Source organism: Physella acuta, unplaced genomic scaffold (assembly GCF_028476545.2).
Source record: "Physella acuta isolate Inbredline_101_S28 unplaced genomic scaffold, ASM2847654v3 ptg001676l, whole genome shotgun sequence".
NCBI classification, from domain to species: Eukaryota; Metazoa; Mollusca; class Gastropoda; family Physidae; genus Physella; species Physella acuta.
In genome coordinates this window covers 15244-34037 of record NW_026733189.1, presented here as the reverse complement: position 1 = coordinate 34037, position 18794 = coordinate 15244, and the positions used below count along the sequence as shown (strand labels likewise).

The window sequence follows — 18794 nt, the reverse complement described above, 5'->3', positions numbered from 1 at the left end:
TATTAGTATGTTAATATTAATACATTTTAAAATGTGCCTACATTTTTTAACAAAAGAATAATAAAAAATGACAAGGCAATTAGTGTGGAGGAAGGTTTATTATTTATGGACTTTGATTTATAGAGAAACAATTTAAATTTATACTCAAAGTAACAACATTATAAAATTCCTAAATAAAATCAAAATTGTTTAGAAAATGACAAATCCATGATATATAAGTTAATTTGCCAATAATAATAAAAGCTGAAACTCCCAAATACTTGTCATTATTTTGTTGTAAAATATAATAATATTTATGAAAAACTGATTCAGAAACAAAAACCTTTATTTTAATGTACAATAAAAATTTCTTTTGATTTAACTTTAAACAAATCTTATGTGTAGAGTACAAAAAAATATATTTACAATTAATATCTTTTAAAACCTTTAATATAATGTTGCAAATTTATGGAGCAAGAATTTTAACAACTACCACTAAAAGATAATTAATTTTTACAGATATAAGTGTGGAGACAGAAAATATTTGCACCAGTATAACATATACCTAAAAAATAATTAATAACAGTATGGTAGGTAAATATATATACATATATAAAAAAAGAATTCGGATTTAAATTTAAAAAAAACAAACAATATATTTACAGAATAATCAAAAAATCAATAGGGTTTAGAAAATTGTAAATAAAACTGCCTGACAAAATATTTATTTTTAAAATCCACAAACCCAGAATATTAGTTCAGAAAGTTTAGATGTAGTTTAAGCTATTAAACTTATTGAAATAAACATTTTGCAATCAAGCTTCCTTTTTTTTGTATAGGCTAGAATTATTATCTTCAAAAATATTGCATTTAAAACCATTGAATATCAGACTGGTTGATTGTTTTTGACCATAAGAAGAAAATCATAAGAATAGCTTATTGTTACTGCACTCTATCCAAGCTTTACATGTAGCAGCTGAATAGTTATAATGGATAACAATATACAGAATGTTTGTGTTCTCCATATAATTTAAATAATACTTACACCCCCAGTAAATCATCAGTTTTTTTTTCTCAATAACATAATAATGGGAAAAGTCTATTTAAAATTGTTTAAAATTTTAAACTTTGGTCAAATCAGTTTTAGTTCTCAGTAACATAAATGTGGCAAAAACATATTTTTAAATGGCTTAAAATTTTAAACATTGTATTAACTGTCAGATATAAATTAAAAACAAAATAGAAAATGTTTTTATGATTTTTACAATATGAGCATGAAAGGGTTTAAATTTGTATTTAAACTTATAACAAAATGAATCTTTCATTTTAAGCCACTTGCTTGAGATTATGCAAATATTTTAGGGTGTGGTTTATAATTTTGTCATATTATTACACACTGCTTTTGTGCTGTATATTATAAATAGAACACTGCCTTTGTTTTCTTAATTCTTTTTTTTATTAACAAGTGTTGCCTTATTTATGGAATGGTTGGATGGAAAGGTTCACACCGCTAGCTTTATTCCTTTTGAGGTAACAAGTATTTCTTTATAAAATGGTTTCTATAATGTTTGTTAATAAAAAAAGTTTTTATAGTACCTAACCGTTATGTGGATTGGTGGTCTCAGGAAATAAATAATTTTATATTGAACAGGGGGAAGGGAATGTACAAAAATGTAAAAAAAAAATGTGTTAATGTGATTCATCAATTTAAATGATTTTGCATACTGTAAACTAGTCATTATTATTTTTTTTCATCAGATATAATATCTTCAGATGATGAATTTTCTTTCCAGAAGTACCAAACACAGCTGATGTTGAGTCCAGTTTTTTTATCGTATCCACTATGTGGAGCATAACCAGAGAACAGACCATCTCTGCCAGGTACCCACACCGGTGCCCCTGAACTACCTGGGCATGTGGCAGCAGTGAAGGCATATTTATACCAACCCTGATCACCAGACCCTTTTCCCCAATTTCTTTCACAACATTTTCCAATGCTCATTTGCTTTTCACGCCCATGGGGGTGGGAAACTACAAAAGAGATGTCTTTCCCATACAAAAAATCTTTCACCTCTGGCCACAGATGGGCCCAGGTTTTTCTTATACTGTCTAATTTCTGGCATAACTGAACATCATGAGTGACACAATCCATCACACAGTAATCTCCGTCCACGTCACTTTTAACAACTTTAACGCCCCTCGCAGTGATTACTGTAGACCTGTCATCAGGTTTATCATAAAAGAAATCGATAGTCGTTGCCTGGGCTTCAATATCATCAAAAACAACATGCATTGCTGTGTGCACTCTAAGGTAACCATGAACAAAGTGCGGCCCATCTATCACTGTACAGTCCTCAAATGGACATGGTATGTCAGTCTTAATCTTATCTACATAAACAGACCAAATTCTGCCACTTCCATACCTAAACATTCTTTTTCCTCTGTAATTATAAAAAGTGTAGCCAGCAGGCCTGGCTTCGCTGGTCCTGTTACATACAATTCTGACTGTTTCCATTGACTTGGAGATGAGAAAGTCTACAACGCTTTGTTTCTTTACAACATCTGGAAGGGTTTCTAGCGTCATGTCAAACACAGGCATATAGTTGGTGTGACTGGGATTCTTTTCACACATTATAAAAGCAGACTGTAGATCAGCCTCGCCATTAAAACTAACTTCTGTTTCATGGTCACCTATGCAAATATAAAACATATTTTGTTGAAGAATAGTATCGACCATTAGTATACTTTATGAGTAAAATTAATAAATGTAAAGTATAATCTATATTGCATTCGATGAAAACTGAAATAGCGTTTCAGTTGTGCTTTTAAAATTGAAATACAAAGCAAACAAAAATATTCAGTAATTGAGGAAAAGTTTCCTAACTTACATAGCTTATAATCTATATATATATATATATATATATATATATATATATATATATATATATAATTCTCTTCATGGAGACCATAGAAAACACCACGCAGCTTAGCCACCACCCTCATCCCCACCTGTCAGATGAGCTATGGTTCACCCCCAAATGTTTACAATAGTAGAGCAGGTTCAAATAAGTGACAGCTATTAGGGGTAGATAATTTAGTTTTTAAACAATTTGAAACTAAGGGGAGATAATAAGTTCTGCCTGATATTTTCATTGTCGTCTGAAAACGCCTGCTTTCACTGGGCAGGGTGGGGGAGGCAGGGGGTGGGGTAGTGTCGAATTCACAAATTATGAATTGTTGATAAGTAGAAAATAAAACAACTAGATAGCGGCGTATACTACGTCGCAGGTCTGCTCGTATATATATATATATATATATATATATATATATATATATATATATATATATATATATATATATATATATATATATAACTTCCAACCTTGATCTTTTCTGGCAAGTTTGGCCATCAGAATTGTATCTTCAGAAATTGGGATATGTCTTTCATCCATCTCCACTAGACTAGTAGCCTACAAAAATAATGTACATTTATCTATATAATATATACTATTATATACACCTCAGATAAGTGAACTTATCAAAGTTATATAGTAAAAAATATATACTTTTAATGTATAAAAAGTTACACATTTTTGCGTACTGAAGTTAATCCTAGACATGCCTAGGTTCAAGACTGATGATACTAAATACTATTGCTAAGTTATGATGATAGACTGATAGTATTAGTAAATCTCTAGATCTCTAGGCTAGCTGTTACTTTATGGTACATAGGTTATGTAATATGTAATATTCTTTTTTTTTTGTATGTGTAGTAGTAGGCTCTAAGTCTATTGTCTATAATATTTCTAGGTCATTTCTGTCTTTATTACTTAAATTAAACACACAGGTATTATAAAGTAAAACGTTCCTTTTCTATTTTTATGAACTTTTAACAAGTTTTTAAATTTGTTTTAGCTTTAAATTTTATAATAAGATCTATATAGATCTAGGACCTGTAAGAGTAAGTGTATGAGTATGGCGAATTTAATTTATTTAAATAATATTAAAATATTAGACCTAACAACAAGAACCAAAAATATAATAATTAGACTAATAATATTTATTTAATTTTAACCATTAGTTATTAGGGCCGAAAAAAAATATGTTTATTTCAAATCCATCAAATAATCAATCAATCAATCAATGTTCAATAAATAATAAATAGTTTAAAATAGGCCTATAGAAAATTGGTTTATCTGGGTGATTGGCGTCGTACATTTTGCAAAAACAGTACGGCCACGGGCGCAACAAAATTAAATTTGGTTGAGAATTTTTATTTATTTATGAATAGAAATATTGTTGAAATGAGAAAAAAACGATTACACAGTGATAAGGTAGATTTAGATTCTAATCTAGATCCCAAGTACTGTAGTAGTAAGCCTAAAAAATGGTTGACCAAATATTAGATCTATAAGTTTACAGTGTAAACAAAAAGTTGCCCTGGCAAAAATTTAGGGGAAACACCACCATCATTAACTGGAATTTCCCAAGCTAAAAATAGCCAAACTGTTGTTAGACTACTACTACTAGACTTAGTAGGTCATAAAAGATTTTCGTTTCTAAAGTTTGGGATCTAGATTTAACTATTGGCAAATAATGCATAACTTGTCTTTACCGGCAGTTTACCAATTGTAGCTATAGTATTTTAATATATTTTTTTTTAACCTTGTAAAATAGTTCCTATGCAATAATTTTATTAATATTAATAATAAGAAGAAATGAACTTGCAATCAAAAAATGAATTTATATTGTAAAGGATAAATTACATTAGTCAACAAATAACGAACTCAATAGATCTTCAGTGTGAATCCGGGTTCTAGTCTGTAAATTTCCCTGAGTCCACCCAGCTATGATGGGTACCTAACTCAGGTTAGGAAAAGTAAAGGCGGCTGGGCATAGTGCTGGACACACGATCCCTTCATATGCCAAAGGTACAGAAACAGGTAAACTCTACTTCACCTGCCACAAGGACCGGTTTGAAAGGGAACCTTACTGTAACAGTGAAACCTGAAAACACAAACCATCCAATTAACTTGATACGAGCCGACCCGCAGCGTATCATACGCTGCTATTTAGTTGTTTTATTTTCTACTTTTCAGTAATTCATAATTTGTGAATTCGAGAGTACTAATGCTGCCACTGAAAATATTTGCTTTAAAACACTAACCCCCCCCCCCCTTTTCCCCTAACCCCGACCCTACACCCCCCCCCCCCCCCGTGAAAGCAGCCTCCTCTTAGTTATTTCTTAGTTACCTCCTGTAAGTTTAAAATAGAACTAAATTACCTGCCCCTAATAGAAACCCGGCTCTACGATTTGTAAACATTTAGCTTTGTAAACATTTAGAGTGAACACCGCTCACCAGACAATGTGGGGGTGGGGTGGGGGTGGTAGTGATAGTGATAGAGAGAAAGAGAAGGGACTGCAAGGAGGCGCTTGCAGCTTGTTTTCTAACGGCTCCCAGAAGAAAATTATATATATATAGATAGATGCTGCATTCTTTCCCATCAAACCAGGCAATTACTAACCTGTAGAAAAGATTAATTCAGGCTAAGTTGCTCGGGTCTCATACCACTGAAATGAATAAGCTATGTGAATTTGACTATTTTTCTTTTTTTTTTTTTGAGGATTTATTGAGTACAGAAAAGAGAGCATGGATGTACTGCAGACAAATTGGCACATCAGTTGTGTCTTGATCAGAGTCTACTGCCCCCCCCCCCCTCCCCCGAACGAGATGGATTTATATAGTAAACATACACTTTTACAAGTGTCTGCCCCCGAAAAATGTTGACCACTCCCCCCTATCAAGTGCCCCCCCCCTGGAGAAAAAAGTCTGGAAGAAACACTGGTCTTGATTTGTTTAAAAGCCATCCTTCCTGATATAAATATAAAAATTACTTGTAAGTTTGAGCTGGTTAAAAAAAGAAGAAGACACACTTTACCATTTCTATTCAAGTTGCTTAATTAGAAAAATCTTAACAATAACAAGTCGTTAGGCCTACATAAGCCTAAATAATAATTTTTCATTACCGGTGTGATTTTTGTCAACAGTTTCACTGTAAAATATGCTTCAGTATTCAAAAAATTATTACATTAAAAAAAATTATGTTGATAATTGTAAAAACAAAATACAAGATACAACATTATCAACATATGTATGTATTGTCATGATATTTACAATATACAAATTTCATAACTGTTTTGTATGATTTTCATAAATGTACAAAAACCATTAAAATACAATTGCATTTTATTTATCCCAATACTTTTCATAATATTATTTAACATGTGCCACAAGAAACACAATATCTTATAAACCATCTAGGATATTTCTTAGAGAAGTGCCATGCTCTTTTGACAATCTTGTTATTTGTATGCACATGTTTCTGAGGATGCATTATGTGCACTTGCACGGATCATTAAAAAATGGCAGCATTTTTTTTTATATGATGATGTTGTCATTTATAGAAAAATCCTTATAATATATTTATAATTCCCCAAACTCAAATAGTATTAAAAAGTTGAATAAAAATTAATATCTAAAATGAACAATTAGATTATAATTTAGCATAAATGAATACATCTGTTATATAATATCTTGGCTTATGAGTATGCTGTTGTTATAGGATCAAATATGTAATTTATTTGTTAGAACATAAAACCAATGTTAGTTGTTGATTGACTTTCTTTCTAGATTATGGAAATAATTTTTTTTTGTATAGGAAAAAATGTGTAATTCATTAACAGAGTGTGGCTTAAATTATTAAATGTAGTCACATCTTTGAGATGGGAGTACTGGTATTAAATCAACTTGACTTACCAGCCATTATACTGGTAATGAATTAAAGATGTGTTTTTAAAACTAATTAAATCTCTTGTCTGTAAACTTTAAATAAAATAATAATAATATTAAAATTATAAGAATGAGTACAATATACAATAATATAGTATTTATAAGACAATTTGTTAAAGGCACCAAACTTATAATGCAGTTAAAAATGCATGTAATATTTGAATTGATAAAATTAATTATAAATCAACTCAAAGTCAGTCTAAGTTTTGTATCCAATACAGAAACCTAAGCAGTGAAATACAGTATTTTGCTAAGAACATTTTGTAATATCTCCTGTGCTTAAATGAAAACAATTCTAATTAGGAATGCCAATAAAAATGGAAATAATAAATATCTTGATGTTTAAACATACATTTTTGTAGATTTGTAGCAAAAATATTTAGCAGAAAATAAATTGTGAATCTGGTAATTAGTATATTTTACATAAATAACATTACATAAGTAAGCCATAAACAAACTTTCATTAGAAGTTTAACAACCAATAATTATACGTAAAAAACCTAGGTAATTAATTAACCGCTTAGTGCAGGTTAAGAAAAATATCTGACACATACACTAGCTCTATGCAGCAGTAAATACATAGTGTCTCCTTGAGTGGACTATAAATATAAAAAATTAAACTACAGAAAATGTTGGGAGCTATATTTACCTCAAACCCAAACAAGTAATACAGTAATTCCAAACATGCAAAGTTAATAACTTAACTACATTACAAAAATAGTGTCATGTAAGTTTTTAAAAATAAGCTAGTTTTGTTAATAATCATTACTTATTCATTATTCTAACACATTATAAAAAATAGATTATAAGATTTACATAAAAATGTGTTGTTCATAATTTAAAAGATTATTTCAGAGTTGGTCAAATATGATGCTGATTAGTTTACAGAGAAAAAAGATTCTTTAAAATTTTAATACATAATAATTTAATGAGCTCAAATGCTAAAAAGATATTGCTAGATTTCTTTTTAAAGAAATAAGATTAATAACTGTGGTATGTACAATAATATCAAACTGAATATCATTAATTTAAGTAAATTCTAAAAAAAAAATCTGCAAAAAAGGTAATGTTGACAAGCTGTATTTTTAAAACTCAATCAATCACATCCAAAGAACTCAGTCATTGAAATCCATACAACTCAATGATATCTGTGCAACTCAATGACATCTGTACAGCTCAGTCAATGACATCTGTACAACTCAATCACATCCATACAACTCAATCAACGACAGACTATTACAGGTGGTTGTAAATGAGTGGCCCCCAGAGACCAGTTGGTCCAGTAGCCTTGAAGTAATCAGGGATTCTGTGGTCCTTTACCAAACACTGGTCAAACACCCCTGCATAACTGTTCACTCAGGCACCTAGTGGCCTGTGCTAGTCTACAGAGTGACAGGGGATTACTTTTGTTAATTGTATTTTAAGTGTGATTTAAAAAACAAAATGTGCATCTGATGTATGCAGTGACTAAAATGACTGATTATGATTCATCAATACACACACTAGAAAAAATGAAATTGCATAGAACAGATAGTTAAAAACTATATGCAAAATTATGAACTAAATTATTCACAGTGAGCTAAATTATTTTTACCCACAATGTGAAAGCTAAATTTGTAATATATTAAAGTGTACTAAAATATTTGCAATGAAAATTAGATATAAATAAAAATATTAAGAGGATACACAATTTTTAAAATTTTCATTTTGAATGGCTAAACAATGATAAAAATTGTTTATTCATTTTTCTTGTTCATGCTAATAGGTCTATTCCAATACTTTATTTTACACCCACCTGTAAATTAGTAGAGTCAATAAATTATAGCCTATTTTCAAATGTGGTGTCTACTATACAGAGTATACAGAGTATGTTGGAGATGGCTTTGATTAGACCAAAATTATCCCTAATTTGTTTTGGAACTTCGTTTCACAAGTCATAATTACATATTTTATTCCAGAATTTAAAAAATAATTATCACAGTAGAACTTCAAGAACACTACAAGTTATATCAAAGCAATGTTTTGCTTGTATCACAAACATAACCATAAACCATGCTGACATACTAGCAGAAAAAATGTAATAGTAAATTGCCCTTTAGACATTCCAAATAGTAAGCAAAAGTTAATGTTTTCCTTTGTAAAATATTTTTCAACTGCCATTAATAACAGTTGTATTGTTTCTTTTTAAAATTGCAGTAAAACATCATTATAACATGGTAAATATTAGTTCTATTACATGATAATGAAACACAAACAATAACAAATGCATGATAAAATATTTTAAACTATAATGCTATTTGTAAAATGACCTGAGTATTAAAGTGATTGATAGACTATTCTAAGACTATGTTACTTGAAGACTAGTTATTCAATGTAAGTTAGATACATTGTAATCACATTACAGCATTTCTGTAAAAAAAAAAAAATAACAGCACAGAAGTTCCATTAAGTTTTCACTGATTTCAACAAAGAAGCTTTTTCGTAATCGTCATTCAATTCTGCTGTAGTACGGGACTCCTCTTCATCAGGCACATCCACTTCAATATCATCAATATCTGCACGGCCAAACGACGTTTTGATGAAAAACAGCAGGGGGACAGCCATGGTGACTGACCCAAAGAAGCACCAGTTCATCCATTGTTTTCCTGGTATAGGGGAAACAGGAAGTGAGTTATTTACTTTTTCAAACCTGAGTGTAGAGTTCACCTATTTCAGAGACCTTGGAATATGACGGGTGAGCACTTTGCCCAGCTGGCTTTATTTTTGCTGACCTGAGTCAGGAACCTATCAGTTGGGTAGACTCAGGGAGATGTAATGGATTCGAACCCAGGATCCAAACTTGAGTTTCAGGTATGCAGTGCATCAGATCATGCAATTGCTTAACAGGACGTGAGGTTGCCATCATTTATAATTACGCTATTTACAGATATTTTAAATCAGGGGTCTCCAAACTTTTCAGTCCGAGGGCCGCATTAACTATCAATTTTCAGTTCGGGGGCCAGTTTCTTCCAGGCATGTCTTTGATTTTTCTGGGTAAAGTTCCTCAGCCATCAACAACAAACGTTTTTGTCCGTGGACAAAAAGATCTCCGCGGGCCGGATGAGAGGACCTCGCGGGCCGCATCCGGCCCGCGGGCCGTAGTTTGGAGACCCCTGTTTTAAATAATAAAGTTGGAATGGCATGGTCTGACAATAGAGAAAACTACTGCCAATCTGAAAGTTGAGTTTGGATCCATGACTTGAGTCTGTAGGACACCATTGAGTCCACACGGTTTTTATGGGTACCCGACTTACATTGAGGAAAACAAAGGCAGCTGGGCATAAAACTGACCACGCTGCCCATTTATAGATAAAATAGGTAAACTGCTCTACACTTGTCCTAAACTAAAAGAATAATTATCACAATGAGTTTTACAAAACCAGATTTTGAAATGACCTTGACCTACCTATTGACTCGACCTCAAGCAGACTGAGGAAGACAATGCCAGAGAGAGAGCACATCATCTGTAGCAAGCCAGAGGTCACGCCCTCCCCCACAGGGTAGGAGACTTCAATGACTAGCTCAAAGAACAACGGGGCCCCACCATCAAGGAAAACTCCTCCAATGACTATTGCTGCATAAATGCTGACTGTAATAAAGATATAAATAATATAAATGATATTTGCGAAAATAAAATAATAAAATACTTTTTAATGTAGTTAATATATGGGGTAAATAGTAACAACGGAAATGTTTAAAATCAGCATTTAATCATACCTACTACTGATCTACAACTGATATATTACAACATATAAATGCGTACCTACAGCTTATATTTTCTCTTATACTATCAAATTTCAATTAATTCCCCTTTCCCCACCCAAAATAATTTCATAATTCATAATTTCTCCTGACAGTTGCAATCAGAACAATTAATATTAATTAATTAATTAACCCTTTTAACCTAATTGAAAAACTTTCTAACAAAATATCACATAACTTACACATTTTAATTTAATTCAATTTATAACTAAATAACATGAGTAGAACAGTAAGTAGTACAAGATGATTGGTTCAAATCCATTTTAAAAAAAAAAGCCCAACAACTTTAATATAACTAAATCTGAGTATCTTGCAAACTATTCATATACCAAAAAGTATACTTTGTGCTATTTAAATTTAGTAAAAGGTTGTTTTTTTTAAAATAAAATAAAATATTTCATAAACAGATTTTTAATTATTTTAAACAGTGTAATGTTAAATGTCAACTAACCGAGATCAAACGGCAAGATGTCTAAAAATACAAGAGTGCACCACAAAATGGCCACAGCTGAGAAGAAGTAAAACACAACCAGAAATAATCGAATCTGGCGTGTAAATATGTCCGCAAACCTGGAACAGAAATAATTATTTTATGTTAAATTGGTATAATAAGTTTAACATAGACAACTGTGCAAAATAAATTAAATTTTTTAAATTAAACTTAGTAACTTTACATTATTTAAAATAGACAGATAATCAAGATGATGCAACTTTTTAAAATTAAAATAATTTAGCTAACATTTTTTTTAGTAGTTAAATAAGGAACTAAAATGTTTACCATAAAAATGTAATGATATAAATACATAAATCAATATATACACACATAAGATTTAGGTAGCCTACATACCTACAGACAAGCATCCCAGAAACACATCCACCTATAGTGGCATAAAAATCCATCCAACCAGCCTCTTCCTAAAATATTTATCAAAACAAAAACAATTAGTACAAAGTGACCCAAACTGGATCAAACAAATTTAACATACTAAAAACAAATTTGAAGTGGCTTGTTCTTAATTAAATTGAAATAAATTTAATGAAAGTATGAATTGTGGAAAAAGTAATTAAACTACAGTACAAAAAAAACAACAGTTGGCACCAGTTATAAATAAACTGAAATAAATTGTATAACCCAATTTACATATGACCTATGCTAGTAGTGTACTGTTTTTTTTTTACCTGTGTGACCCTTGACTCCAGGTTGACATCTAACACAACTTGCCACACCTCATACACACCTATAGGTACACTGTAGGCTATAGCAGTCAGCCAAAACTGTTTGTTTCTGTAAAATGTTCAAGATTTTAAACTACAATAAATACAATTAACTATAGGTACACTGTAGTCTATTGCAATCAGCCAAAACTCTTTGTTTCTGTAAAATTTTCAAGATTTTAAACTACAATAAATACAATTAACTGTATATACACTGTAGGCTCTAGTTGGAATCCAGGTTTAAGTCAGTATAACGTCCTTGGGTTTGGGTCCACTCAACTCTGATGGGTACCTAACTCACATTAAGGAAAGTAAAGCTGGATAGGCATAGTGCTGACCACACTATCCCTTCACATGCAGAGATCATAGGAACAGGTGAACTCTACATCCCATACTGTGTGGACTATAAGGTCCGAAAAGGGAATTTTACTGTTTGTTTTTAGAACATTTTCAAGAGTTTAAATAACTATAACTACAACTGATAAACATACAAACACTTCATAGAATCATATCAATGATATATATATATATAAAAATATTTGCTCCAAATTATCAGATAACATGTGTGTGAGCCATCTTCTAAATAGGAACTTTATGAATCCATCGTTTTAATAAGTTAAGTTAAAGTTAATTAAACAAATGGCCTTTAGGTCAAAGCAAGGAGCTGGACATATTACTACTAATTTCACACTTTTAGAAAAATATATAATTTAATAATTTAAATTAGCCAAAGTAGCTCATTTGTTTAAATGTGTTGTTAAAAGCAGATAAAGAAAATATATTTTTTTTAAATTGTCATTAGCTAGGTAGGCAAATATCCAAAACAAATGTAAACAGAAGTAGAATTTTTTTTTTAAATAAATGAAATGTTTACCTAGCAAGCATCTTCAGTCCTGGCAAATACTTTTCTCTAGGGATGGAGGCAGATATGCTTGGTGGAAGTGGAGGCTTGGAGGGGAAGTAGATGGCCACTAGCAGGAACAGTAGACCAGCAGCTCCACACTCTGTGTTAATCCAGGGGATAAAATAGGATGGTATTAACATACAGGGTTAAAATATGTAACATGGGACATAAAAGGTTAAAATATGTAACAATACATATTCAGGGTTAGATTATGTAGCAAAGTAGGTCTACAAATTCAGGCCTAACTTAGTATCAAGACATGAATTATGTAGTATACATCTAGGTTAATATATGTAATAATGTACCCATTCTGGGTTAAAATTAGTGACCTGATACATAAAAGATACATGTCATAGTATTATCAAGGTTAAAATGTGTAACAACGGTGATCCACGGTTGAAATGGAATTAACTTCATATTCTTCTAAACTTAAAGAAATAGTTTATTTTTAAATTGCATTTATTCAAGTTAAGAAATAATACATCTTTGCGTTATAATATATAACAGAAAAAAACATTCATTAGATTACTTACCAAAGTACATTATCGTCATGATTCCATCTTTTTGGGCTGAATAATCTAAAAAGAGAAATATTAAATCATTGCTTTGAAACAGCAAAAAAAAATAAAATAAAAAATAAAGTGATATCATTCATAACATTAAGCCAATTAAAACTAAATTTTAAAATATTTGCACATCTTTTCCACTCACCTGTGCCATTAGTTCCATTTGTAGCATACAAGTCAAATGTGCTGAGAAAAACAAAATACATATTTTAGCATTATTTAAGTTTTATTTCCTATCTGACATGCTGGTTTTAGCCCTCAAGTGAATCTGTGGTTCTTTATTTTTTTATGTTGATGTGGTTGTTGAACAGTTTTACATTCAAGTGCTCAGCATAGTAATTTTAGTAACAATTGTTAATTAAAGTTTGGTTCTCTAGGATAGTTTTCCTTTAGGAATTGTGAGGGAATAAAATGCTTAGTAAAAACTAAATTTAAATAATTTAAGTTAATCTTTAAATAACCAAGTTAAACTTATGAAAAGTAGTATTTAAAAAAAAATATTTTTGACTTACTTTAGCATTGAGTCATTATCTGGTGGTGTAGGGGGTAGAGGATCATCTGGTGGGGTTGGTACTAACATTGGACCTGAAAACAAAAGCCAGCAGTTTAAAATTTGAGCACAGAAATGTTTTCTTTTTAGGAGATGGGACAGTCAAAACAACTAAGAAAAAATGCAATTTTCTTGGGGAAATAAACTAACACTGTCATAAAAATTATGCCATCTAGAATATATGATTTTAAAAATAAATGTTTACCCCAATGCTGATAAATGATATAAGAAGTAAAGTTCCCTTTTCAAACCTGATGGTCTATAGGGCAAGTGAAGTAGAGTTCACTTGTTTTTGTGACCTCGGCTTATGAAGAGATAGTGTGGTCAGCACTAAGCCCAGCCGTCTTTATTTTCCCTAACATGAGTTAGGAACACATCAGAATTGATTGGACTCAGGGACGGTCTACTGAATTGAACCCAGATTCGAACTCGAGACTTACAAGTTAGCAGTCCAGCTCTCTACCACTAGACCACTCAGTCCTATGTTATGTAGTCTACAAATTGAATTAACAGCGTTGTCAAACGTGTCAATTCTTTCAATAGAGTCCAGGACAACAAAAAGTCTGGATGGACAGCCCTGACTTAGAACTTTAAGCACAACGATTGCAGTAGACTTACCAACGATGAAAGAGACACAAGCGCCCAGGTACCCCAGGACTGTGGACAGCGCTGTGGCCGTGGCCCGCTGATTGGGTGGGAACCACAGGCCTGAGAGCAGGGCTGGGCCACTGATGGGGACCGTCCCTGCGATCCCATTTATAAACTGGCCAGCGTTAATCAACCTACAAAAACAAAAAAAACTGAATTAGTTAAATCATGACCAAAAAAACTTGGATTGTTAAAATTATGTCATCATGTTAAAAAAAATTTGGACTACTTTATTGCGTATAAAAAAGTTATGTTGTTTATAAACTGGCTAGAATTAATAAAATTAGCTTTATTTTCCTAAATCCTATTTTACACATTACCAAGCCCAAAATTAACATTTTGAGCTTGAATATACCCAATACTGGGTGGCATAAACCACAGAATGGTCATACACTGAAGGAGTTATATTATATATATGTGGTTGGCAAATGCAAATTGCTCAAATGCAAAGTTTTTACACAGTATTTTTACACACTGTCAGCACAAAACACGGTGGCAGTGGCGTAGCGAGGTCGGGTGTCACCCGGTGCGGCACTTAATGGTGCCACCCCCCAGAGGTGTAGCGACCCTTCACGGGGACAAACTTTCAAATTTTTGAGTTGCACCCCCCCTCAAGTTTTTCTCTATATATTTTGCCTTGGTGTCACCCCCCTAAATGGTGTCACCAGGTGCAGTCCGCACCCCCGCCCCCCCCCCTCGCTTCGCCTCTGCACAGTGGATTATTTAAGAGAAAAATAACTCTGTATTTTACACTGTTTGTCCTCTGGTGGCATTTATTGATATCCTTTACTAGTGACCCATTTTTTCCTATATCATGATAGTTAGCTTTCTCTATCCTGCACACAACACATTTAATGATATCCCAAACAGCCAAACTGAATAAAACAATGCTAATTAACTTAATCAAAACTTGTGTAATTACCATTTTGCTGTCTTAACATCACAGGGGATACATCTTAAGCCAGTGCCCAGGAACATTAGGCCACAACAAAGCACCATTGGGAACCTTAGTCCTAGGAACATACAAATATAGGAACATAAAATTGTAGGAATATATAAATATTGGAACATAAAAATGTAGGAATATACAAATGTAGGAACAAATTTTCCAGTTGGTGTACAAGTACATGTTCACAACCAGACAGTAACAGCTAAATGTACACATTATTATAAAACACTATATAAATTCATAATAAATGTACACCTATACATAATATATACAAGTTTACAAAGAAGGGAAAATACATTATAGATGTAGAAAAGCTTAAAACGAAGTACTATGTTGGGTTTGTAAAAATATAAAAACACTCATCATTTTTTCACTACTTTTTTTATGGGATGGTTAATAGTTCGACAAAAAAAAGTGCCTAACTATGTAATAGTCTGAATAAAAAATAAGACAATTTGATCTAATAAATGTAAAATATTTTTACCTTTAACATCCATCAGGTAGGCTATGGGGAACATGGTGACCAGGAAAGGGACATTACCCAGCCAGGTAAACATGGCGATGTCTCCATCATCCCACCCAAACACCAGCTCCGCAGCCTCAGCGATGGGCCCCCAGGTCGACCAGACCGCGTTCCAGATGAGGGCAGCGAAGGAAAACAAGGCCAGCAGGTACCAGCGCCTGTGGTACACCTCCGTCCTCGTCTCCACCTTGTTCCTCTCTGGCGCTGTCTTGTCCTCTTCCTCCCCGGATCTTTCACTCACACGATCCTCATCTGATGAATTCTTCTCCTCACACGAAGCTTCAACCAATCCATGATGAGAATTATCTAAGTTTCTAGAAAAATCATGTTCTCTAGGTACAACACGGCTTGATGCGTTTGAAGAAACTGGTCTCGAATGATCTTCTCTTCGAAACGGACTATTTGAAATTCGAAAAAATCCTTTATTGCTAAATTCCTGAGCTGATTTATTATTTAATCCTGATATATCATCTGCATGATAAGACTGAACATTAGAGTGATGTGAATCATTTGATATAGGATGAAAACCTGGTTGACTAGAAGTGTTTTCTAACATGCCGAGACTACCATACCGGTTAGACGGTGATGTTTTGTGGACCAGATATCCGTTCCCCAAGACCAAAGAGTTCAGTTTGCTGCTTCCTTCAATGCCGGCAGACTGCGGTCTGCGGAACTTCTCCTGCCGTAGCAGGTGGACAGAGTCCTTGACCAGGAGCGTGCGCTCACTATCAGCACTCGCAGACACATGTGTGAACTCACCCTGAATGGGGGAGTTCCTAACGGCAGACTGACCAGTGAATCCACGTCTGCTGAACACCAGGCTGGTCGGAGAGCCGTATCTTCGTGGCGACGTACCACTGATGGGAGAGCCATATCTCCGTGGCGACGTACCACTGATGGTGTAATCCTCTTCTGAGTTCGCTACAGGACTTTGTAGTTTCCTTGCCCTGGGTGAGAGAATTCTGGTGCCTTGACTCAAAGGGCTGTGGCTGAGTGGACTATTTCTTCCTACAGGGGACCTTGACAATGCTGAAAATCCATCACTTTTAATCTCTCTATAACTATCTATAGTTTGTATTTCTTCTGAAGGATTTACTGTTTTAGTATTTTTCACTTTAAAATTTGAAATTTTAAACATTGGTCTATCAACTTCATCGTAACCCGTCTCGTCAGGGAATAGATTTTGGTCCTGTTGATTTCTGCTGACTGACGTGTTGTTGACTTCAACATTGCTGAAGTCAGCTCCGTTATGTATGCGAGGTCTGGACTTGTCTTTGGGCAGTCCCAGACTCTCTAGCGTGGAGATCAAACCCAACTCAGAACTACAGCTGGCAGCCTCACCTGAGACAGCAGCTTTATCCCTGGGAGGTGTGGACGAGCTGTGAGGCTCAAAGTCCCCCCAGCCTGCACTGTCAGCTTCAAAGGATTTCAGACCATCCTGAGAAAGGTCTAGAACTCCTGAATGCATCTCGTTTGGAAACACTGTAGTGTACGGCCTTGACCCGGCCTGACCTTTCCTGTTAGCATCCATTTTAGAAGTTAATCAAAAAGTTAAACTTGCATTTTGGTATATAAGAAACGAAACTGGTCTATTTGTTGCAGATGTGAGATCTCCTATCTGCGACATGGCGAGATAACTCTGACACACAATTTCCGTTGTTCGTCTGACCCCTTGCCTAGGTATACAGCGCTGTGTTGACCACAAGCGCTGCTGGGTATTGGGCGGTACAGCTGGTGGTGATGACCGTGGGTACAGCTTGACCATTGCAGTATAAAATTACTTGATGCTATCAATATGACAGTGTTAAAATACAGTCTCTCAGAGTAAACACGCACACATTTTTTTCAATACGGCGTTGAAAGGGAGGTTACCCTATGCAGTCTGTAGTGTCCATGGTTATCCCTGTGGAAAAACAACACAACAAGTTATTAAACGGCATCATTTAGAATCTTTTCAATGGTCTTTTAAACGTGGAGATTTCTCCACATATTAAATACGTTAAAAAGCCTTTAAATTTACATTGAATCTTACAGTTTTAACGTGAAAAATACGCACACATTTTTAAAAAGTTAAAAACGTAAGTCTCCGATACAAGTTCAAAAGCCCTATCACAGGGGTCGGCAACCTTTTGAAACTGAAGAGCCAAAAGTTACAATCTACAAAATTTCCCAGACTTTAATGAGTCACTAACATTTGTATGTGCACTTCGGTAGTGGAAGGCTTGGAACCATTGCCACAGAGCTGGTCACAGCATAGTTGTGGGGCTGGGCCTAATGCCCTAGGCCAGGGGTCTCCAAACTTTTCAGTCCGAGGGCCGCATTAACTATCAAATTTCAGTTCGGGGGCCAGTTCCTTCCAGGCCTGTCTTTGATTTTTCTGGACAAAGTTCCTCAGCCATCACCAACACACGTTTTTCTGTGAACAAAAAGATCTCGACGGGCCGGATGAGAGGACATCGCGGGCCGCATCCGGCCCGCGGGCCGTAGTTTGGAGACCCCTGCCCTAGGCTGTCAACTGTCCATATACACTCTACTCCACCTATTCTCATTGTTTTTTAATTTCGTTTAAAGTTATTGTTTTTACAGTATAATTTTTTTTTAGTTTCTATAATAAAAGAATATAATTATGATAGAACTAGAGAGCCGCATATTGACATCAAAAGAACCGCATGCAACTCGCGAGCCGCAGGTTGCCGACCACTGCGTGCGAGTAATTTGGTTACCACAAGAAATCTTGTATAAATATTTAGAGAAAATGATTTGAGCCATAGTGACAGTGATTAAAAATAAGAAATTCATTGTATTAAA

The 18794-nt window shown here is 33.7% G+C and overlaps 2 protein-coding genes across 5 annotated transcripts; both read right to left on the bottom strand.

Annotated features, from left to right (window-relative positions):
• Nucleotides 1-29: 29 nt before the first annotated feature.
• LOC131929795 (uncharacterized) lies at nucleotides 30-5580 on the bottom strand. 4 transcript variants are annotated; one of them, XM_059286181.1, is made up of 3 exons: nucleotides 5506-5580; nucleotides 3362-3449; nucleotides 30-2670 (listed from the first exon to the last, which is right to left on the bottom strand). In XM_059286181.1, the coding sequence occupies exons 2-3, from the start codon at nucleotides 3429-3431 to the stop codon at nucleotides 1721-1723; spliced, it is 1020 nt and encodes a 339-aa protein (XP_059142164.1). In that variant the 5' UTR covers nucleotides 3432-3449; nucleotides 5506-5580; the 3' UTR covers nucleotides 30-1720. The 4 variants fall into 4 exon arrangements, with proteins under 4 accessions (XP_059142164.1, XP_059142163.1, XP_059142162.1 ...); XM_059286180.1 differs by lacking the exon at nucleotides 5506-5580 and adding an exon at nucleotides 4303-4372; XM_059286179.1 differs by lacking the exon at nucleotides 5506-5580 and adding an exon at nucleotides 4196-4295.
• Nucleotides 5581-9188: 3608 nt separating this feature from the next.
• LOC131929798 (solute carrier family 49 member 4 homolog) lies at nucleotides 9189-17048 on the bottom strand. The gene is made up of 12 exons (XM_059286184.1): nucleotides 15948-17048; nucleotides 15437-15527; nucleotides 14485-14648; nucleotides 13829-13901; nucleotides 13462-13502; nucleotides 13284-13328; nucleotides 12721-12850; nucleotides 11811-11916; nucleotides 11479-11546; nucleotides 11083-11201; nucleotides 10276-10458; nucleotides 9189-9475 (listed from the first exon to the last, which is right to left on the bottom strand). The coding sequence occupies exons 1-12, from the start codon at nucleotides 16540-16542 to the stop codon at nucleotides 9276-9278; spliced, it is 1815 nt and encodes a 604-aa protein (XP_059142167.1). The 5' UTR covers nucleotides 16543-17048; the 3' UTR covers nucleotides 9189-9275.
• Between the last annotated feature and the right edge of the window lie 1746 nt (nucleotides 17049-18794).

Bases quoted from the DNA above. Each gene is read 5' to 3' on its own strand.
- LOC131929798 (XM_059286184.1), bottom strand. From the start codon at position 16,542: ATGTTAGAAAACACTTCTAGTCAACCAGGTTTTCATCCTATATCAAAT. The intron at 14,649-15,436 runs GTAATTACACAA...TTGTTTTTGTAG, and splicing joins GATGTTAAGACAGCAAAATG to GTTGATTAACGCTGGCCAGT. The intron at 11,547-11,810 runs GTAAAAAAAAAA...TAAATATTTTAG, and splicing joins TGGAGTCAAGGGTCACACAG to GAAGAGGCTGGTTGGATGGA.
- LOC131929795 (XM_059286181.1), bottom strand. From the start codon at position 3,431: ATGGATGAAAGACATATCCCAATTTCTGAAGATACAATTCTGATGGCC. The intron at 2,671-3,361 runs GTTGGAAGTTAT...ATATTTGCATAG, and splicing joins ACTTGCCAGAAAAGATCAAG to GTGACCATGAAACAGAAGTT.